General features: G+C 33.6%; 5 protein-coding genes and 1 pseudogene across 6 annotated transcripts; 2 read left to right on the forward strand and 4 right to left on the reverse strand.

The window, feature by feature from the left end:
• Window positions 1–427: 427 nt before the first annotated feature.
• Window positions 428–1361, reverse strand: LOC105643306 (multidrug resistance protein ABC transporter family protein). The gene has a single exon (XM_012228409.4). The coding sequence runs from the start codon at window positions 1237–1239 to the stop codon at window positions 661–663; it is 579 nt and encodes a 192-aa protein (XP_012083799.3). The 5' UTR covers window positions 1240–1361; the 3' UTR covers window positions 428–660.
• Window positions 1362–2579: 1218 nt separating this feature from the next.
• LOC149496493 (uncharacterized) lies at window positions 2580–3297 on the reverse strand. The gene has a single exon (XM_089721255.1). The coding sequence runs from the start codon at window positions 3169–3171 to the stop codon at window positions 2704–2706; it is 468 nt and encodes a 155-aa protein (XP_089577381.1). The 5' UTR covers window positions 3172–3297; the 3' UTR covers window positions 2580–2703.
• Window positions 3298–4172: 875 nt separating this feature from the next.
• LOC105642610 (small COPII coat GTPase SAR1A) lies at window positions 4173–6868 on the reverse strand. Its single transcript, XM_012227488.4, has 3 exons — window positions 6583–6868; window positions 5996–6127; window positions 4173–4776 (listed from the first exon to the last, which is right to left on the reverse strand). The coding sequence occupies exons 1-3, from the start codon at window positions 6709–6711 to the stop codon at window positions 4456–4458; spliced, it is 582 nt and encodes a 193-aa protein (XP_012082878.1). The 5' UTR covers window positions 6712–6868; the 3' UTR covers window positions 4173–4455.
• Window positions 6835–8002, forward strand: LOC105643307 (large ribosomal subunit protein eL29z pseudogene; annotated as a pseudogene). Its single transcript, XR_016320880.1, has 3 exons — window positions 6835–6845; window positions 7470–7584; window positions 7700–8002. The product of XR_016320880.1 is annotated as a large ribosomal subunit protein eL29z pseudogene (transcript).
• Window positions 8003–8422: 420 nt separating this feature from the next.
• On the reverse strand, window positions 8423–9422 carry LOC105642612 (Adenine nucleotide alpha hydrolases-like superfamily protein). The gene is made up of 4 exons (XM_012227489.4): window positions 9135–9422; window positions 8925–9034; window positions 8721–8839; window positions 8423–8629 (listed from the first exon to the last, which is right to left on the reverse strand). The coding sequence occupies exons 1-4, from the start codon at window positions 9313–9315 to the stop codon at window positions 8557–8559; spliced, it is 483 nt and encodes a 160-aa protein (XP_012082879.1). The 5' UTR covers window positions 9316–9422; the 3' UTR covers window positions 8423–8556.
• Window positions 9423–13979: 4557 nt separating this feature from the next.
• PIT1 (RING/FYVE/PHD zinc finger superfamily protein) lies at window positions 13980–16789 on the forward strand. The gene is made up of 7 exons (XM_012227490.4): window positions 13980–14213; window positions 14329–14400; window positions 14890–14954; window positions 15307–15457; window positions 16149–16229; window positions 16347–16442; window positions 16552–16789. The coding sequence occupies exons 1-7, from the start codon at window positions 14079–14081 to the stop codon at window positions 16633–16635; spliced, it is 684 nt and encodes a 227-aa protein (XP_012082880.1). The 5' UTR covers window positions 13980–14078; the 3' UTR covers window positions 16636–16789.
• The last annotated feature ends 1 nt before the right edge of the window (window position 16790 follows it).

The raw sequence follows: 16790 nt of genomic DNA on the forward strand, positions 1-16790 counted from the left end.
CTAATTCACGGCTTGAAGCCCAAACAACTTTTTGGGCCTGCTTGGTCCGAGAGAGAACCCGAAACTTTAACAAACATTTGCTCAAGAATTTTTTTTTCTTAAGTGAAAAGACATCTCCATGAAGGAATTAATAAAAAAAATTGACCGAAATGCAATCCCGCTGAGTAAGAAAACTGTTTATAGAGTTTGTTTCGCAAAATTATCTTATTTAGCGGTGTATTAGTTGTGATAGTAGTTATTTTTATTTAATTAGCTTTTCATTAAAAGTTAAATAAAGGTATAATTTTTTATCATCTATTCGTTCTGATCAAATTTATTCTAAATATTAATACAAAATACTTTGTTAAAACAATAAAAATAATATAAAATATTGTTTTCTGATAGAGCCATATAATAAACCAGTAATTAATAAGTAGTGATAAATAAGTTAATCACATGTTCTTAGCTTCTTATACTTCACTAAGAAAACTTATTCAACAATAATAACTTATACAGGTATAATAATTTAGTTTTTCTCTATGCAAATAAACACGAGCAAAGCAAACATGCATTTCTACTTAGCATTAACAATTCATGCCATGACAAACTGTTTAACTAAACATGCATAACAAACACAGAACCTAATATTAATTATAATAATCTTTTTAATTAAATAATTAATTAACCTTGGAAATTAAGTAACCAGTGAGGTATCTTTTTCTCTATCTTCTTCTCTATAATAGTATCCAAGCTAGGTTTCCACCCTTTCCCTGAAAGCTGCTTGCTCAAATACTCCGGTCGGTTCTCCAAAATCTCCGGCAACAACTCCGACGACTCATGATTCCTCTTCTCCACATTATTACTTTCCTTCCTTTCCAAAACAATCTTGTGTCCATCCGCAGGGCATATCCTAGCAAACAAAGGAAGAAATCTCGACGAAGACAAAAACGACCGTGATCTTAAGAGAGAGGTTGCACACGAAACGACATGTCTAGCTTCCTCTGAAGATAATGAAGCAGGTTTTCCTCTTTTAATTGGGAGCATTAGATACAGCTTCTTCATTTCAAGCTTCTTGTCAGCTGGCAATGGAGTTGGCCTCTTTTCAGTCAAGTTTGGACAGAACTCGACCACCACCTGTTGTGGATGCTCTAGCATCAGTTCCGCTACGGTTACTGGCTGGTCGAATTCTTGAACGCTGCCGTCCGATAGAATTACTTTTCCGGTGACGTTTGTTGATTGGGTAGTTATGTAATTCCCCATTGTTGATGAGAAGAACTCATGCAATGGAGAGGAAGTTTTGGTTTTGGGGCATCTTATTGAGAGAATATTTATGGGAATTTGCTTGTGGGAAGTGTTTGTTAAACCGCTCCATCATGTGACATGTATAATGGTGGACTTGGTAATAACTAAATCTCTCTATAAAGATTAGGCCGCTGGGCGATTTGAGTGAGTTTTTTCTTCTTCTTTTTTTTTTTTTTTAAAAAAAAAGAAGAATTAACCTATATTATAATTAAGTTACACGCTTTATTAATTCATAAATCACTATTTATATATAAAAAACGAATCAAATGTTAATAATTCATAAACCACTATTTATATATAAAAAATGAATCAAATGTTAATAATTCATAAATCACTATTTATATATAAAAAATTAATCAAATGTTAATAGATGATCAGATAAACAGAAATAATTATATTTCGAAGCAAATTTTACACCTAAGATTTGAGTTTGAAATCTAATAAAATGTTACACTTAAAAAAAAATAATAGGAATATTTATTTATCACTATTGATTTTTTTTTTTTCTAAAAAAAAAAAAAAAAAAAGAACAAGAATTCGGAGCATATTTTATAGTCCCGTGATATTTGACTAGGTAATACGCAAACGTTAGGCTTGGTCCAATACAATGGAGGTGGTATTGGTAGTGGTAGATTCCTGGAATTTTATTAAAAATTTATCACCTTTTATTTGTCTTTCACCTAACGAAGCCAAGGGAAGTCAAGGAACGGTTCAACTATAACTATATTAACTAATGTCTTTAATTAAAACCATAGGATAATATAATATGTCATATCAGAAATTAAAATTGGACCGTCCAAGCATCTATTAATCTCACGAGGGCTACTATACTGTTGGTCATATGGGGATGTATTAGAAAACTGTACAATAGAAGAAGCATTCTGCGTGCATATTAAAGGGAGAAAACTGTAACCAAGCATGAGCTAATATTTATTTAATTAAATATTTATCCATATTTATTGAAAGCAAGATCTAAACAGAGATTTATTAATATTTGTTCTTTTCCCCTTTTTAGCACATTGAAATTCGACTCTTAGGTTGGGCTAATACTAATGAAAGAGAGGCCGCCCATTATTTCTAGAAGGCCTAAAATGTTAGGCCACGTTTGACCCATTCGCTATCAAAAGATTATATGTCGTTTCACTTTGTTAAAATTCTGTGTCGTTTATATGTGTGCCATACAGCCAATAAAAAAGGTTTACCATTTTAGTTGGATCATTCATTCAATAATTATTTCAAATATTCAAATTGAATATATGATTGACAAATAACAGCTGATGATATAAACAAATTCATGATTGGAGTTAATTTTCTACTTCTATTTCACAATTCAAATATATTCCCTATTGGATTTCCCTGTTCATATATGTTACAACGATTCGGAAAATCATTCCCCCAATAATATTTATTAAAAAAAAAAAATCAAAGCTCCTCAGTGATGGCCTCTAAAGCTGGAGTCCATTGCCTGCATTTCTCCAATCGGCAACAGGCAAAACCCATATCCAGCTCTTCCTTAACCTCACTCTCTGCCTCATTAGCCACAGCCGGTAAAACCTTAGCGCCCCTCCGCCCTTTGCTTGACTTTTTCTTCTTAGATGCAGCAGCAGCAGACTCTATAATCCCCAGCTCTGACTCCGAAATCTTACGGTTAAGCTTACTTAAATGAACTAGCAGGTAAAACTTTCCCGCCAAAAGCTCATCCTCAGCTCGCAAAGCTATTAACCGGCGGGTCCGCCGGAGTTCTTGCACAGGAGAGACGACGTGGCCGGGTTCTTCGAGCATGAGCTCCGCTGCTTTAGCTGGGGCCTTTACTTGCCTCAAGTTCCCTTGAGAATCTATAAGCTTAGCAGTTTTACTGGGGATATAAAAGCAGGAAGAGTAGTTTCCCATATTTGCAAAGTTGAAGATTAGAGATTGCGATTTCTTTTACTTATTGCCTGTTTTGGATGTTTGATGTTCGATGTTTTATGAATGAGGAGTAACGGTGAGTGGTCCATATTATATATGAACAATAAAGGAGAAGGAATGAGAGGAGACCAGGGAGCGGCGAGTGAGAGATAGAAAGAGTCAAAGCGTCAAAGAGATGACCGGCCAATGAAATGCGGAATGCGTGTAAAATAAGTTGATTTAAACGCGGGTTTCCTTTTTACCGATTGCGTTTGAGCGTAGCAATGACGATTGACGCAGCAGTGAGCATAGTTAGTAAAGTGAATGTTGTGTGCGTTCAAATCCGAGTGCGGTATTGTACCAATTATGTGACAAATGCCTGGTTGTGGTAATTTGTGGGGCCACTGCTTATTTGTTTTTATGTGGTTACGAATCTGCTGATTGACTACGCCAGAGACTAGACTAGAGCATTTCAGAATCTTCTCCTATTCCCATCCTTTCACTAGAATATCACAGGTCAGGAACAGTATGTACGATTTTAATCGAGGAATGATGGCCGACTCGTTTGAGCTTCATAGCACGAATTAAACGGTATAAAATGGACCAAATTAGTCTTCTAGTTGAAATTTTTTGTTAACAAATTTAATCTAAATTAATTAATGTTCAAGTAAAGTATTTATTTTTTCCATAAATGACATTAACTTAATTAGAATCCTAACAAATTAAATTAAAATAGTTCTATAGTAAATTAACATTAATATACAGATTATTCCCTAGTTTAATGGCAAGAGATGATGCACTACTAGTCAGTTTCAAGGTTCAATTCTCATGTGCGTAACCATGGTGAATTCAATAATAGACCAGCCAATTAAGAATTTTCAGATGCAAATGCATCACATATGCAGTCATCGATCCTCCCGTATCGATGTAATAGTTAAAAATATTTCCTTAAGCAAATACTGGCCTACGATACAACTAATAAATACATCCCAGTAATGCTTCACTGCGGACCCAAAGACATTATATAGAAATTTCAATTTTCTGGCTCTACACATTACGATTACAGCAAGAGATGGCAAAAGTCAATTGACAAACTACAAGAGCAAAGAACAACTTGCTGCCACAAGTAAATTTTACAGAGCAGTGATATTAATACCTCCTTCCACACAGATGCAGATCACAATACATCCAATTTAAACAGGGGGGTAAATACAACTTTTCAGGTAGGAGATGGCGTGCTTGGGTGAGGTCTTCATGGTTCTGCCAAACATCTTCCTGACAATCACCTCAGTTAATGTACTGAGAGAGCCACTTGAAACCATCACCGTATCCCATTTTGCGTACGATACTGCACATAAACACCTCTAGGGGGCGTACATTTGTGTCAGCTAGGTTTACCTTCCCCTTGCCGGTGGTGAAGTTTGTTAGGCCAAGGTGGTATCGCAACTCATCCTCTGAAGCAGCATAAGGTATGTCAATTTTGTTCCCCAAGATGAGAAATGGAACATTGGCAAGAGCTTCATCCGAAAGCAGAGCATCCAATTCCTTTTTTGATTCAGCAAACCTCTCTTTGTCATAGGCATCAACCAAGTACACCACAGCATCCACCTTTATCACAAAAAACCACATTATATTGCCAGTCCATGTTGGAAACGATTATTTGCAGGATGCAAGTCTAAACATTTATTGTCAACTACACTCTACAATACAAACACAAAAGATTAACAGACCGATTCAACATAGAAAACATCAGAAATATAGAGAAAGCGGATTCAGTAAGTAACTTCAAATTAATTACAAAAGCTGTCCTAGAATACTCTGGAAAAAGAAAGGCAATTGCAACAATCACAATTATAAGTCCTGACCAGTGTTTCCACAACACTATAAGGATAAGTGTGTAGCATAATTGTTAATTTTCCAGCCTCAGAAAAACAAATAGTAAAGGAATATAGTTAATTAAAAAGAATGCGAAGGCGGGGAAGAAGCATAAAACATTAAAGCATTCTGCTTTGAGTGATAGGTTAAATTGGTGGAGGATTGCTTGTTCAAGCGTATGCTCCACAGCAATATTCAATTCCATTAAATTACTAACTTTTATCCAGTCACAGCATTAATTATAGACGGTATAATGGACATGCAATCAACAAGAGGTGGAAGATAGCAGCAAATCAACATAATCTCAATCCCGAGTCAATTCAAAAATTCAAATTGTACTTGCCTCTAGCTGAACCATACTGTAAAGAGTGTTACTTTAGTACAACCATGCACATAGTTACAAAAGCCATCATGGACTACAATGCTCAAGCTGACGGACTCGAAGTGCATACATAAATTGATAGTGATACCAGCAGAAATTGAAAAGCAAAAGAAACTATGCCTGAAGTAATGAATAAATATTCAAGATATGATGCACTGAAGAGATGTGGTCAAAAAAGGAGTAATAAAGAATGGAATTTCTCAAGTATAGATGTAAACCAAACACACAGCAAAAGATCAGATAAACGAGAATAAACATACTAGTAAGCCCTGCCCTCATCATCTCAAGCATAAGTAGAAATTATGCTTTGGTTCTGTCAAAGCATGTCGACTTAACTCAGAATCAACAAGAACATACATTAGTAAGCCTGCCCTCATCATTTCAGGCAATAGTAGAAATTATGCCTTGGTTCTGTCAAAGCATGTCGACTTAACTCGCTGGTCAGTGGTTAAGTCAGGTGACAGAGGATTACATACTTAAACAAGATTTGAATGGCTGAAGGAACTTCCGTAGACTCAGTGCACAAGATATATAGAGCCAATGCTGGCTAACTTATTATCAATAACTTACCTTGGCGTAGTAATCTTTCCAAACTCTGCGAGCAATCTGATGACCTCCCAAGTCAAATGCCTTAAACTTAATTTTCCCAATACTTAGTTCTTCAGATGTGGGATACTGGGTAGGTTGATGCTGAACCAATCTCTATGATCAGAATGAAAAATACCGTTAAGTAAAATGATATGCTGGATGTCAAAAAAGAAGAGGCTATAAAATCATCTACGCATACATACACACATTTGTACGAAACTTTCAAATTTCGACTCAACTATGCCAAAAGCCGCTTGCTAATCAATTAAATTCCAAAATTATAAACTAGCCTATTAATCGAATTAAACAATTATGTTTATCTAATAAATTAAAACCTACTTCCAAAAGTGAGAAATATGTGGGAGTGTTTGGCTAAATTTTCAAAAATTTTGAGTAAAAAAATGACCGATTAACTGGAAAACCCTGAGTTCGTAAGTCTCAGCAAGCCAATAGCAATAAGAGATCTCAAACTTTCCTTCCGTTACCTAATTCGAAATGTAAAATCGAATACAGTAATCAATCAACTAAATTATACAACCAACAAAGGCGAAATCAACAAACAATCGAACCTCATCTTTCAACATGTGAAGCAAGGTGGTTTTTCCGGCATTATCGAGACCTAAAAACAAGATCTTGGCCTCTTTCTGCCACAAACCGAGAGAGGCGAGGACGCCATAGAACCAATCCAGGAGAAACATGGCTTCTGTAGTGTAGATAGTGATGAGAATATCAGATCCCTGAATGGAGAGCTCGAATATGTGATTATCCTTCGAAGTCCGGGCACGAACCCGATCGTCCGATTGCAGGGTCTCTGGTTGAGAATGGGACACAAGTAAGAACCAAAGAGGAATATTTATTTTTTTGGCCGAATTAAATGGACATTTTTAATTATGAGCTGGAGGGCCCGCAAAATGTGTGGAATATGACGTCGTTTTTTGATGGCGGACAAAAGGTTGCCGCTGCTCCCTTCCTTTGAAGGCTTTCGCGCATGTGCCCGCCGCGATCACACTCTTTTCTACTATTTTTTTTTTTTTTTTTTTTCATGTGTTTTAATTTTTATTTTTCTTTTTCTTTTGCTCCAATCCAATGGGCTTAGAGTTATCGATGGACATAAATAGACAGTTTCGGATGGGCTGGGTTCTCGCTGAGTCTAAATCGAGCTGAACTTTGTCTTTATTTTCGGCTCGATTTCGGTTCAGAATCCATAATAAATACCTCTATGATAGCTGAGTCCTGACATTAAAAATGATAAAAATTCCACGAAAAAAGAAAAAACAATAAAATGCTAATTATTTCCAAGTCCTTATATTTTGCCAAACTAAAACCCTAATCCCAACAGCGGTTTAATCTTCCTCGCCTGAAAGGTTTGCTTCTTTTTGCTCCAAATCCAGTCATCTCGGTAAGCTCTAATTTGATTACCTTCCATTTTTCCATTCAAGGAAAATTCGTAAAATAGTCCGGAGTTCATATTGGCAAAGTCGAAGAACCACACAGCTCATAATCAGCCTTAGAAGGCTCACAAAAACGGGATCAAGAAACCCAAAAGGCAAAGGCACACCTCTACCAAAGGGGTTTGTCTCCTTTCTCCATTTTATCACTCTCCATTTTTCTTTCCTAATATCATTTTTATTATACTGTGGTTGATGCACTGCTGTTCATAACTAGAATATTTTCTCATTTTTACAGATGGATCTCAAGTTTTTGAGGAACCAGAGGTACGCTAGGAAGCATAACAAGAACAGCGGTGATTCTGCAACAGAGGAAGAATAGACATTGGAACTGTGTTTGGGTGTCTCTAGTATTGATTTTTTGTTTAATCTGTTTGGTTTTTAATCTGATATTTAATACAATTTAAGAGTTGATTATGATTTGGTTAGAACAGGTGGCCTGGAATATGACTTTCATTTTGACTTGAAGGCTTAGTTATTACATTTTGACAGTTCTATCATTCATCCTAATAGTCATGACTGAATGCTTTCTTTGCTAGTATTTCTCTTTTAATTTGGCTACTATTATAGGTTTTTTTTTTTTTTTTTTTTTTTTTTTTTTTTCCACAGCTACTGCTTAGCGCATATTAATCACAAACACAAGTATCAGCCATTTGATCAACATGATCACCAAATTCAACGATCCGCGTTTCTTAGCGTACATGAAGTTGTGTGCACAGGATCATTTTTACTAAGGATGTTCTCGTAACTAAAAGCTTCCCAATTTTCCTCCGGGTGGGGACAACTTCAATAATGGAAGCGTTTTGACAATTGTCATCTGTCACTGTAATTTGTAATATCTGTGTCTTTTTCGTCTTGATAGAATTTAGATGATAAAGCGAAAACGTAATGGTAGATGCTAATGCTACAGCCAATGAAATGAAAAGTGTCTGCTTGAGCTTTGGCTCATTTGTCGTTTAACTATGCAAAAACCCAAGTACGAATTATATAGAAACATGATTAAACAGTATATACATGGTAGCTACAAGCTGGCAATAACCATGATCCCCCTCAATCATATACTAAAAATGGCAGAAACTAAATTAATCTCTCTTCTTAGTGCTTCACAATCACAACTGGACATTTTACATGTTTAGCACAGTAGTCACTTACACTTCCAAGCAGAGCCCTGCAACGATGAACCCGATAAATGAGTAAGATGGGATATTCTTAAATCAAGAAAACTTCTTTTAATAAATTCAACATTTATCTTTTTATACCTCTTCAAGAAACCATAACCATGACTTCCCATAACCAGAATGTCAGCTCCAAGTTTCTCTACTGTATTACATATCACATCCTTTGCTTCTCCACTCCCAACTACTCTCTCCACTTTCACCTGCATGTTATGATCAGATCAATTCATAACCAAAGACACAAACAGCAACATAACTTTTTTAAAAAAAGTTGAATTTGTGTTTTACATTGTTATTGAAGTTCCTGTAGACAGTTTCTGCTCGTTCCATGACAGAATTCACCAATTCCTTGCTATATTTTTCCATGGCAGAAATTACATCGCCGGAAAACATGTAACCTGCAATCAATTAAATATTTGGAATTCTGATTAATTAATTAATTTTGAAGTGTTAAGAGAGCGAGAAATGGAAGAGAGCCAGAAATGGAAATTAAATAACCTGCAGCGTCGAAGGCAGAATAGACAGGAGGTGGAGGCTTAACGTAGAGAAGGACTAAAGAGCAATTTGAATTGGGAGTGACGAGATTAGTAAGACACCATGAGAGAGCGTGCATGCTTTCCTTGCTCTCATCCACTGCAACTACTATTCTGCGATCTTTCTTCATGTTAAACCCTTCCATTATTTTTGTGCTGCGAATTTCTGGCCTAACTGCTGATATTATTGTATGTGTTGATCTGAAGAAACTTATTGGCCTTAAAATGTGGATAACAAAACAAGCAATCCATTGTATTTATAGGCGGCGGCGTTGGCTTTGGTTTTTTAGTTTCTGGTTTTGGGTTCCTAAATCCCAAGGCTTCTGTTACTTGGGTAAATTATTGACTCTGGTTTGTTAATGAAAACGACGGCTTGTACCACTTGGTTAAGTACTATACGAGTATTTATTTGATGACAAAGGTCAGTATTACAGCCTGATTGGTCAATTCATGTAGTTTGGTTGATTATTCTTGTGATCTATTGAAAATTGTGAGAGAATTTTTGCACTTTTACAATTCAGTATCGCTAAAATAAAATATCTAAATGTAGTAGTGATTGAAATATGTAAAATTCAGAGAGACAAAAAAGAATCAATTAAAATCCAGAGTTAAATGAATATCAGGTTACTTTGCAAAGTGGCGGATAGATGTCATTCTCCATGCTACTTCGGGTGTAAGTAATTATAGTTAGATTATGGTACATAACAACGAACCAGCCAAGTGGAACCTTAGCCACCAAAGGTGTCATAGTCATTAGCTTATCCAACTAAGTAAAAATGGAGATATTAAATAAATATCACACCGTAGCCTTTTATTATTTAATTATAGTTAGATTATGGTGCATAACAACAAGCTATGACTTGTCCAAGTTCAATAAGACTAGGATGTCCTTTTCCTCGGTTAAAAAGGGAATCTCAATTTCCTGGAAACCCCTCCTACGAGTACTGTTTGTCTCCACCTATAGAGTGATTCCCTCTTTATGGTCCAAACCTAAGTCTATTGCAATACTTACGTTTAGGGCAACTTGAACTTGTTGTCCCCTTTTGAGTACTTGTATTTTATTTTACCTACGACTCCATCATTTTCTCATCCATTGATCGTTTTGTCATTAGCGGATGACCTGGAGAGTAGGGAATTGGTCCAGTCTGATAGCAGAGTTATGGGCCAGACTAAAATAATTTCGAGCCCAACTATAAGGCTCGTTTAATACCTCATTGTTCAGCTGGTCAAACCAAGCCCATTTGGTCATCAACCTTTTCCGCTTTGGCCCAGACTATAAGAAATTAGGGCCTACTTTGTTTGTCCAAGTTAGGTCTAATCAAATATATATTAAAAAAAAAAAAAAATCCTAACCCCATTGACATAATTTTCCATATGTAATATTCCAATCCCCACTTGTAATAACTTCACTTAAATGGTAAATATTATATTGGATTAAACATAATATCTTAATTACTGGGTTGGTTTAGTTTTGTTCATAGAATGGACAGTAGAAAGATTCCCATCCCAATGCTTTGCATACATATTTATTTTGAATTTGAAGCAAAGATTCCTCCAACTACTATCCTCTTCTTCTCCTAATCCAACCCACTCTTAACGGTAGGAATAATGAAAATTGCTTCACTTTTTATTACAACTAAGGTTGGCCAACGTTAAACCAAACGATCCCACTTACTCAAAATGATTCATATGATCAGCTGCTGTTGTTGACCATCATTTTGGATATTCCTCCAAAACTGTTCTTTTATGTATAGGGACGAATCTGTTAATTATTTGCTATTTTTATAATATTTCGTTATTATGTTTTTAATATAGAATTTTAACCTTTTATTTTGTAGCTACATAATGTTTTAAAGTATATTCTCTAATTAGCTAACTAAAAACGGTTTAAATATTTGGTTGAGACAATATGGTAAATGACTTTAATTCTTCGCCAGCGAATATCATTAGAAGAAGGGAAAAATTTTTTTAAAAAAATTAATTAATATAATATAATTTTATTTATCTTTTACTTAATATATTATTTTAATTCTGAATCACTCGTATTATCTTTTATTTTCCCCTAAATATCCGAATAATTAAGATAATCTAGAGGGGAAAAGACGTGGACACCATGACTCGAATAACAAAAGATAAACAAGTAGCATCGACCTGTCCCCACGAACCTACAATTTGGCCGTCGCTTGCTTTTTCCATTAGCAAAATCGCACCCTTTTCTTCGCCAATCGTGGGCTACAAATCAAAGCGATAGACACAGACACTCGCTTAATCACATACATCCAATCTTTTACTTAATATGACACACAAAACTAATAAGCGATAAGATTGAAAACGGGATAAGCACAAATGTCACCATCCTTAATATATACCATTTTCATTATAATAATAATACAATTATATCCTTTTTATGCTTTATTTTAGATCAAGCCATCAAATCAAATATATCATTAGGATTTAAATTATGTCAGAAAATATATTATAATACTATATCATCGGCGATATTGTTAAAAAATAGTTTCTCTTTATATATAGAAAATTTTCTAAATATTTTTAAATGGAGATATCAAACTCTTAATTATATGAATCTAAGTTTATAACCATATCAAAAATGGACAGATTTATTCAGTACATATATAATTTAACAGTAAATTCAGATTTAAATCATCATTTTTTATATTAAAAAAAATTAAATTCCAGTGATTAGATTTACCTTTTTTTTTTTTCCTATTTAGCACCATCCATCATCATGTATTATCATTACCAATAGAAGTAAATAGAAGTCTTGCATAGATGAACAAACTAGATTTTATCATCAATTTGTGCTATCTAAGCGGATTATCAAATTTTAAACTTTAGAATATTTATTTTATCCTCAAATAAAAGAATCAAGCTGTAAAATTGTAAAATAAAAATTGATATTACAATTTTTTTTTTCAACTTTTTAACCGAAAATTTTTCTGTAAGTTAAAGTGCAAGGAGGGGAAAAGAAACAGAAAGAGACATCGTCGAGCGTCGCAAAACGGGCCCATTGAGTAACGGGCGGTGATGATATTAGTGTTTTCGGTGAGCGCGTTTCGTTTGTTTATTTATTTTTTCTGAGCAGTTCGGCCCCACTAATTTAAATTTCAGGTAGGTGATAGAGCCGTTAATTGGAGATCGCAGGCTTTATATTCAAACGCAAAAAGGCCAAAAAAAAAAAAGATAGTATTTGAATTGGACACGCAGGTACAGAAAATGGTTTCCAGATTTATTATTATTTTATTTGCTTTCCGCCGCTAAAACTATTATTTTTTATTTCTCATCATTTTATTAGATTACGACATTGCCCTTTGTCTTTTTTTTTTTTTTAATTATCTTTTTAGTTGGGAATATAGAAATCTCACCATTAGGTATGTAATCTAATTGGAAAACGATCAAAAATAATATATTCATATTATTTTTTTAGAAGAAAATTAAACTGAAAAATTCATTAAGAAAATACCATATACGATGGAATACAAATTAAAAATTCAAGAACAAAACATTTATGTATATTCATTTTTATTTTTATATACGCAATCAATAGATGATTTTTTATTAAAAAGGTTATTATTTTTTATTATTATTTTGTCAATTTTTTCAATTAAAAAGACCCATATTTTTATTTATCTTAATTTCATTAAATTTACTGGGTATATACATCAAACACGAGTAAATCTCTTCTTATAATATGACATTATATTAAAAATCAGATTTGATTTAACAGTGAACGATGTCAAGTTTGAATATATATATATATATATATATATATGTAAAGAGAGAGAGAGAGAGAGATGTGAAGAGAAAAATATATGGACAAGGAAAGAATCCTAAAAACGGAAAAAATTCATTTGGCTTCAATCATTCTGGAGTCTCCAATAAGTGAAAGAAAGCTGGAAGTGGAAATTATATATTACAGCTTTAATTGCTTGACGCTGAATAATCTCTATTGTGCACAGTTTCAGGTCAACCATTTCAAATTCCAGATTCCAGTTCAAAGCAAAATAAAATAAAACCGTGTGCCTTGATTTAGTCCATGCATGTTCAACACCACCAAATTTATTCTCCGATCAAGATTTAAATTACCAAAGAAGATCCTCACCAAAATTTTGCATTTTTTTTTATAAAATAAATTACAAATATATTTTTTATTCATACTATCAAAATATACATAGATTTGTTTGATATAAAGTGATTATTATTTCCACATGTATTAGCTGATTCCATAATATATTTAATATAAAGATATTAGTATTAGGAAAATATTCTAATGTAACTCTATTAATTATATTTTCATAATTTGTATGAAAATTAAATTATTCTAAGATGAAGAAGATATCGTAAGTTATGATTTAAAAACTAACATCTTGTCTTCAAAATGAAGAATAAGTTCTCTTTATAAGTACATCAAGAATAATACTTATAAATATTTATTTCAATATATTAAATTTTTTTAATTAATAAATTAAAGTTTGGAGTTTATGTAATTTGAAGTATTACTTTTTTTTTTTTTGAATGAAATTTGAAGTATTACTTCAATAACAAGAACTTTAAAAATTTGATTCTTGGAAAAATGAATTTGAAAAATTTGAAAAAACAAATATCATGTAGCTTTGTGGCAATAAGAAGGCAATACAATGACAGTTAGGTCCTTGCTAAATCGGATTAGATCGTGGATTAATAGTCCAGTGGGCCAGCAATCCATATGGTACATGAAATTAAATTAAATTATTATAATAAGGGCAGTTTTGAAATTTCAGTTATAATTCATTTTCTTTAAAGTCGGGAAGAAAGTGCAGAAAGAGAAAGAAAGAGAGAGAGAGAGAGAAAGTTCTGAAAAACAGGGAAGAGAGTTTCTTTCAAAAATAGAAACAAAAAGAAGCATAAAAAAATGGAAGACGTTGTATTGTTAGTGGATGAATGGCAATCAAATTGCGCAGTATCTCACTGTAGAATTTGCCACGAAGCAGAATTTGAAAGTTGCAAGAGCTTAGAAGCTCCTTGTGCTTGTTCCGGAACTGTTAAGGTATTATCATATTTAATTAATTTTTGGACTTTCATTTTTTTTTTTCTCTATCTGTTCATAATTTTCTTTCTATCTAAATATGTCTATGTCTTCTAAACTTGATTTCTTGGTTCAGTTCGCTCACAGAGATTGCATACAGAGATGGTGTAACGAGAAAGGAAACACAACTTGTGAAATATGTCTTCAGGTATGAATTTCCGATGTTGTAAACAAGAAAATGAATTCTCCGGCCAGCTCTTTGTTTTCTTCTTCTTCTTTTACTTTTGCTGTTTGATAGTTTTAAACAAATTGTATGGCTCTGGTCTGACGTCTCTGTTCTCTGTTTGGTTTTCCTTGTTCTGGTTCAAAATTGGATTTATTATCTTTCTTTAATTCAAACTCTGTAAACATCAAACTTTATCCTTGGCTTTGAATTTTTGCTCTGCAGTCTCCGTTCTTGTCTTTATTCAACTTTCCTTTATGTTGAAGTTTCATCTCTTTCTCTGCTATATAATTACAATAATTCCAAATCCCGATATTCTATTTTTGCAGTTCTAAATTCAGTAATTTATGCTGCGAACAGATGAATATTGATCTTAGAAAAGAAAAAAAAAAAGTTGTTCTTCTTCCAAGAGCTGATTAAAAAAATATCTCACATGTACTTGATTAATTTAATTTTCTTTGTAAATTTTTGCAGAAGTATGAACCAGGATACACGGCACCTTCAAAAAAGTCTCAGCAAGTAGATGCAATGACAATTAGGTACATATATCTATGGAGTATTGTATTTCACTGATTTGTAGATAAACAAATTATATAATAACTTACAGAAGTTTACACGTGGCATTATCACCAACTGCTTCTCCGCGTCCGTCTTAGAATATTTGTCACCTTCCTACATTATTTACAGGTAGTGAGGTACCTAATTAGCTTTCCGATAAAGGTGCCTTACAACTAATTTTGCTCTACCATAATTCATAAGGACTGTTGCTGATATTTTGGGCTCCCAGGACTTCGTTGTCTGTTTGCTCAACTTGCTATGTCTAATTTCAGCTCCGATTATTTTAATAAATGTACTGTTTTTGTTAAATTATTGATGTTATGATTTTGATAGAGATAGCGTGGAAATTCCAAGAAGAGAACATGATCCGGAAAGCCTAGGCAATCTGGCCATTGAAGAAGGAGTAACAGTTGATTCCGCCTATTCTGAGTGCGCGTCCGCCGCAGATAGGAGTGCATCTTACTGCCGTTCATTAGCTTTAACTGTAAGTTGAATTCATAATTAATACATTCTTCTCTTATAGTAATAAATTACAAGCTTAGCTTTTAATGCTGAGGTTGAATAGTATGGGCAACGGAATATAACAATATGTTTATATAAAGTTTTTACTTTTTAGCTTCAAACGTAAATACCAATAGGGCAATTGCAATATATTTCTTTGGTCAAAAATGGAGTATTAGTGTGGTGTGGTGTAGTTTAGTTGACCGAGCAACATGGACTTCATAATAACATTTAATTGAAGTGCGGCTCATTCAGGGTGTTTCATTGGAATGGTTATGGGGTCAATTGGACCAATGAAGTACAGTTGTTTTTCGTGGGTCATACTCATGCTGTTGTATTTTTGAGACTTTCATTAGTTTTAGAGAGTATAAACTCTCAATCAATCCTCAACTCTCAACCCATTAAAATAGCTCAAATCGTTTAAAATTAATATTAATAGATGATTTTTACTAGATTAATCTCGTGCTCGAAAAGGTATAAAATACTCATAAAAAAAAAGTATAAACCCTAGAAAAAAGTGAAACTCACACAGACACAGGTTGGTAGTCAAATGATTAAAAACATTGAAAGAGGTAAATTGTGATTTCTCTGTAATAAATAACTTTGTTTGTCTCACATATTTAGTTCCTTCCTTCCTATTTTGTTTTGATAAAGTGTTTTAATTGAATTGGCAGTTTACGGCCCTTTTGCTTTTGAAACATCTGTTTGCAACACTCACAGGCGGAACAGAGGATTACCCCTTTACAATCCTCACTGTAAGAAATTCTGTTTTCTTTTCGTGGCTCTTTTGTATTTCCAACTACCGTACTACAACTTAACTGAAATTCGATTATCTGTCACTATGTCAACTCTATTTCTGGTGTGTGCTTCAGATACTTGTCTTAAGGGCCAGTGGGATTCTTCTTCCAATGTTTCTAGTGATTAGGACAATTGCAGCGGTTCAGAAAATCATTAAGAGACAATATCAGGTCAGTAACATTTTATGCCACTGTTAAAACATTGGACACTTTGAACTCAGCCAATAGATTTGTTTGTTCTTTAAATGAACCAAGTATTTCATTTTGCTCTATGTTCCAGGAATTGGATGATGAAGAAGAGAACGAAGATGACACGTCAACAAACTCTGATGGAGATGAAGATGCGCAGCAACACTTGGTATAAAATGCATGTCAATAAATTTTAATATTAATTTGTCCATTATTTCGATTTGTATTAGAGCATTTCATCAATGCTCATTCATCTTGTCAATATTCTTCACCCCTTTTTGTGGGCAAAATGGGAAAAAAAAAAATAAAAATTCATTTTTATATGGGAAG

The sequence above is a fragment of the Jatropha curcas genome, chromosome 5 (assembly GCF_041381405.1).
Source record: "Jatropha curcas cultivar XTBG-Jc1 chromosome 5, XTBG_Jcur_1.0, whole genome shotgun sequence".
Classification (NCBI taxonomy): Eukaryota; Viridiplantae; Streptophyta; class Magnoliopsida; order Malpighiales; family Euphorbiaceae; genus Jatropha; species Jatropha curcas.